Genomic DNA, 5,973 nt, shown 5'->3' with positions numbered 1-5,973 from the left:
TGAAGATTAAAATATCAGAAGGTGGGGAGGAAGAGGCACATAACAGTTTATTGGGGGGCAGTCAGCAATAAAATGTTAGCTACTTCATTGGAAGACAATAGGGGACAAGATGTTGTGTGTAGTGTCACCCACATGCTTCAGCGGTGCTATTGTCTGCTCTCTCTCTCTGTGTGGAGCGATGAAGGGGTGAAAGAGATGGGGTGAGAGGAGGGGGAGTTGACTGGGGTTGGCTGCAGTGTGTGTGTGTGCGCTCGTGAGTGTGTGTGTGGGTGCTTGTGCGGGGATGCACAGACGGCTCGTGGTAATTTGATGTGTGTCCCCGGGGATATTTGATGGATTAATGCTAAGTAGGCTCCCTTTTCCAAAGGCACCACCTGATCTTTGGGGGTTCGTGCCCCATATAAAAGCCTGCGCTAGTGCTGAGCTCAGCTAGTCTAGCCATCTCCTCTTCTCTCACCCTCTATCTCTCTACACTTTATTTCTTTCTCTGTGTTCTTTCTCCTATCCTTTGTCTTTAACTTTTCCCATTCTCTTCTGTCCTTTCTGTTTCTCTTCTTTCTGGCATTCAGACTGAGGCTTTTCAGGCTATTCAGGCCTGGGAGTTTTAGCAGTGAGGGAAATCTCAGAGCATCTTTTAGCATCGTCCACCACCATTTTGGTTTTCTTTGACTTGAGGCCTTTTCTAAAGGGTGCAGGCCTTTGACTTTTTCCTGTGCAGTTTTGTTCTTCATACGTGGCATTAGGAACAGCCCGTCAAGAAAATGCCACGTTCCTTTTTGGTGAAGCAACTGAAGGTCCACGATTTCTCCTCCTCCAATCATCCTCATCAGCATCACAACGACGGATCGTACACACTCACACGTGCCATCACCGAGTCCACCACCAACTTGGCGGTCCATTTGAGTGAAAACGGTGAGTCAAGATTACTTTAAAATTCTGTCTACACATTGAAAACAAAAAGTGCATTTTCATCATTCATTTGCTTGCTGTATATTTTTTAAATTATTTTATTTTTAATTAACCTTTATTTAACTAAGCAAGTCAGTTAAGAACAAATTCTTATTTCTAATGACGGTCTTCCCCAACCAAACCCTAACGACGCTGGGCCAATTCTGCGCCGCCCTATGGGACTCCCAATCACGGCCGGTTGTGATACAGCCTGGAATCAAACCAGGGTCTGTAGTGATGCCTCTAGCACTGAGATGCAGTGCCTTAGACCGCAGCACCACTCAGGAGTATATAGATTAGAGTTGAAGGTTTTAGATATTTTTTTTGTTGCAGTACTGTATTTGTTCAGGAATGGAAAAATCACAAAAGCATTTGTTTAAAAAAATATTTGTATTTAAAAAAATATTCAGTAAACGGATCAACTTCTTGATCCATGTCTTCTGCCATGAAGCCTGTGATGTTGTGTTTGCAATTCAATCCTTTTGTTTTCTAACTCCAGTGATGCTAAATAGTATTCAGGTCACACTGGACCAATCAATTTAATACTGAGCAGATCACACAACAGGCTTTAATACTATTGTGTACATACATAATGGTATACATGGATGCGTACATTAGGCTTGAAATCCCATCCAAGCCTTTGTGAGGTCCAAACCTCTCCATCACCACCAGAAAGCAGATATCCACATGGGACTGGTTTGTCCTTAGCTGTTGTTCTTGAGCTTTCCCCTTATCATCACCAACCCCCCTCCATATCTCCATCTCCTCATCCTCCTCCATCACATCTGATCTTACAGGATGCTAGATACCCACAGGGGGTCAAATTGCAGAAATTAAATCGCTCTCTCTCCCTCTAAAATCCATTGACAAAATATACAGTTTCTCTGATGAATTGACAAAACTCAATGTTAAATGGTGAAAAAGAGCATACATTAGAAAATATTACCTTAAATGGAAAAGGGCAAGATGCTTTATGTAACATCATTTGTTTATGATGTCACAAAATAGATTTTAAAAATGAGAGGGGAGTACAACCAACTTTAGATGTACAGGTTTTGTCAACTCATACTGTGATTTCAGGGCAAAACACTTCCATAAAAATTTGTGGTGTGTTTTGTTTTTGTTGTTGGTGGAATGTCCTTCATAACCACAGAGCTTTGGCTCGCCGGATCATCTGTCCCCAGATTTAGGATGCCAGCTGTCTGATTCCCTTTGTGTTGCAGGGGGAGCACAATATAGTGTGCACTGCTGTCAAGATCAGACTAGAACTCCTCCTCTCCATCCCCATCCTCAAATAACACTCCACCTGTCATTCAATCTTTCTATTACCATACTCACAGGGACTTTCAACACGCCACAGATGGAGAATGATCTGATTAAAATGAATTAGTGCTTTGGGGGATTTCTCTTCTGAGACATTCTGTTTTGGCCCAGATTTAGATATGGTGGCATGGGATGGGAAGGTGACAGGTGGATCGGTTGTGGAGAACTAACAAGTGTGTTTAATTTTATGACTGTTGTGTCAGTGCATACTTGTGTTTCGTATGTGATGGTGTTTTGATGTAGTTAGCAATGATTGTCCTTAGATGCATCCCAAATGGCACCCTATTCCCTATGGGCCCTGGTCAAAAGTAGTGCATTATATAGGGAATAGGGTGCCCTTTGGGATTCTACCCTTGTTCTGAGCCGGATGAGTTATTGATCGCTGCAAAACGGTGCACTGAAGAGTCATTCATATTTAATTCTCAAATCTTGCTGAACCAAGTACTTGCAATTGGTTTCCTGTATAGTTTCATATTGATTCGCAACGCATGGAAGATCCAGCTCACTGGACACACACTGGTTGAATCAACGTTGTTTCCATGTCATTTCAATGAAATTATGTTGAACCAACGTTGAATAGACGTTGAATCGACGTCTGTGCCCAGTGAGAGATTTTTACTCAATGGCTCAACAAAAAACTAAAAAACAACAAGATGCTTTCAACTGGCATCAGAAAGAGTGCTGGAATCATAAAACCATAGAATCTTAGACCAAAAAAACATATCTTGTGAAATGCATTTTGTAAAAATCTGTATAAAGGCTATACATTTAAAATGCCACAATTGTTGCCAAAAATGCACTTATTTATTCCAAATCTGTCTCTTCCAAACCTGCTACAGGCTACATCCAGGATTACGTCATCCCCTCAATATGCCAGAGCACAAAGGATCCTGGCTCGAGGAGGCAGACCGGGCTCTCCGCGGGGCCCCTGTACTCCCCAGGGAGCACAGGGGGCAGCGGGGGGGAGGACTACTCCGACCATGACATGGAGCAGCCCGACAGCCCCTGCTCAGGCATGACCACCGAGTCGGACAGTAGCAGCTACACGGTGGACGCCTTCCTCATCTCTGACGGCCGCTCTCGGAGAAGGGCCAACCACAGGAAAACAAAAACCAAAGGTGAGGAGAGAAACAGCATTGCAGAAGTGGGCTCCACAGGATCCACAGGGTCCAAGGCTGCCAAAGGGAAGCCCGGAAAGTCTAAGGGACCGGGGCGCCACACGTGCAGCGAATGCAGCAAGACCTACGCCACCTCGTCGAACCTGAGCCGTCACAAGCAGACACACCGCAGCCTGGAAGGACAGCAGGCTAGGAAGTGCCCCACGTGCCATAAGGCCTACGTGTCCATGCCGGCGCTGGCCATGCACATGCTCACCCACGACCTGCGGCATGAGTGTGGAGTGTGCGGCAAGGCGTTTAGCCGACCGTGGCTGCTGCAGGGTCACATGCGCTCGCACACGGGCGAGAAGCCGTTCGCCTGTGCCCACTGCGGCAAAGCGTTTGCGGACCGCTCCAACCTGCGTGCCCACATGCAGACGCACTCGGCCTTCAAGCACTATGATTGCAAGCGCTGCGGCAAGAGCTTTGCACTGAAGTCCTACCTGATCAAGCATTACGAGTCGGCCTGCTTCAAGGGCTCCGGAGACGAAGAGGACTGCTGTCCCGAGGACTGATCAGAGATTTACACCATATCAGCTTATTTACCCAGGTCTGTTTCACTGACCTGATATCTCATTTACAAGAGAGACTAATATTGTGTTCATTAGGGCAGTGTTTCCCAACTCCAGTCCTTGAGTACCCCCAACAGTACACATTTTTATTGTATGTCCAGACAAATACACCTCATTCAACTCATCAAGGGCTTGATAATTTGTTGACAAGTTGAATCTGTTGGGGGTACTCGAGGACTGGAGTTGGGAAACATTAGGGCATGTAACAGAAATGTTTTAAAACACATCACAACTGAAAATGAAAATGAGGGTTCAACTTTTTTTAATTATTGGACTTATTATTGGATCCAGATAGTCCCTCACCTTGTTTCAGTCTGTTTTCTTCCATTTGGTGCCTAATGAACACAACCCTGGTCCAAGACTGCACTCCTCACCACTCGTCTTCCTCTTCCTGCTTTTTGATAGAGAGCAATAATAATGTAAATGAGGGTTGTTCAAGAACATGGAAGATAACTGACGATGATGACTGAATAACATTAAAATGTTAATATTTTTTATTCTATAATTGTTTTATGGATTCTTATTAATTTATTTGCAATAATTTACATTCCAGTATTATTTAATATGCCAATTAGCTCTTAATTTCCCTGCAACATGTCTTCCACGATAAACATTTGTGTATTTATTAATTTAATGTATTTATGTATTTATTTATCAAATGATAAATGTATTGGTTAACTAGGTTGTTAATTCATTATAAATTTATTTATTTATTTGATTTATGAATTGAACATCTTATAAAATGCTGTAATATATTTCTGAGATAAAGTAGCCCTATATCTGGTCTCATTCACAACAATTGTTGATATATCCATGTTCTACATAGGAAATGCTCAATATGCCCTTTTGTTTTTGAATCTATGCACAGGCTATAAGTGTAAGCTACATTGTAATACTTAGACATGAGAAGCCAGTTAATTTGTTACACCATTATTATGAAGGATTGGTAGCATTAATTATTTGCCCTATGTAAGGCTGTTGAATTTGAATTGTACTAAACTTTGTATGTAATCGGGAAAAGCTATGAACTTTTCAATTACCAAGTCATATCAATAATTAAAAGATGATATTTTCACTAAGTTGCTCTCTGTGCCCTGTGCCATTTTCAAGGCGTCAACTATCATCAACTCAACACACATGATCACTCGAGCAGTGGCGGCCGGTGCCGTTTAAGATGAGGGAGGATGATAATTTTTTTATGAGCATGGCTTTGTTTCTATTACAGCATATTGAATGACTGTCATTCATATTCCATTCACCCAGCTCAATGTAACATCGATAGTTTTGGGCTACTACAAGATACTCAAATTTTCCCTATACCCATCATGAGGTTGGTACAACCTAGCCTATGAATGAAAGTTTACAACGCAGGTCGAGAGAAATTTGAGTAATCAAGGTGACAGACAGTGACATATTCAATACCGGCTTGCACATTCTTGCCTACATCTAGCTGATTTAGGGCGTAATCGTTACTCCAAAAGTTGCAAATGAGAGTTGGATCATTTCAGGAATGTTTATTCCCATTTCATTACGTTTGCTTCCGTTTAAGAAAAGTTTTTCAACAGAATCGGGGGAACGAATACGCCCCTGATCACATGAAAACACAGTTCACTTTCATACCAGTCACATACAAACAGTATGATCATTTGCTCATTGTATACAGTACCAGTCAAAAGTTTATACACACCTACTCATTCCAGAGTTTTTCTTAATTCTTACTATTTTCTACATTGTAGAATAATAGTGAAGACATCAAAACAAAATATATTTTATATTTGAGATTCTTCAAAGTAGCCACCCTTTGCCTTGATGACAGCTTTGCACACTCTTGCCATTCTCTCAACCAGCTTCATGAGGTAGTCACCTGGAATGCATTTCAATTAACAGGTGTGCCTTGTTAAATGTTCATTTGTAGAATGTCTTTCCTTCTGAATGCGTTTGAGCCAATCAGTTGTGTTGTGACAAGGTAGGGT

The 5,973-nt window shown here is 42.2% G+C and overlaps 1 protein-coding gene across 1 annotated transcript; it reads left to right on the top strand.

Annotated features, from left to right (window-relative positions):
* The first annotated feature begins 241 nt into the window (after positions 1-241).
* Positions 242-5,079, top strand: LOC111962028 (transcriptional repressor scratch 2). Its single transcript, XM_023984782.2, has 2 exons — positions 242-912; positions 3,111-5,079. Exons 1-2 carry the CDS (start codon positions 762-764, stop codon positions 3,941-3,943), a joined length of 984 nt encoding a protein of 327 aa, XP_023840550.1. The 5' UTR covers positions 242-761; the 3' UTR covers positions 3,944-5,079.
* Positions 5,080-5,973: the final 894 nt, after the last annotated feature.

Source organism: Salvelinus sp. IW2-2015, linkage group LG1, assembly GCF_002910315.2.
Source record: "Salvelinus sp. IW2-2015 linkage group LG1, ASM291031v2, whole genome shotgun sequence".
Lineage (NCBI taxonomy): Eukaryota > Metazoa > Chordata > Actinopteri > Salmoniformes > Salmonidae > Salvelinus > Salvelinus sp. IW2-2015.
This window is presented reverse-complemented; position numbering and strand designations above follow the sequence as displayed.

Coding starts and splice junctions, on each gene's coding strand:
- LOC111962028 (XM_023984782.2), top strand. CDS start 762: ATGCCACGTTCCTTTTTGGTGAAGCAACTGAAGGTCCACGATTTCTCC. Junction 913..3,110: donor GGTCCATTTGAGTGAAAACG/GTGAGTCAAGAT, acceptor AACCTGCTACAG/GCTACATCCAGGATTACGTC.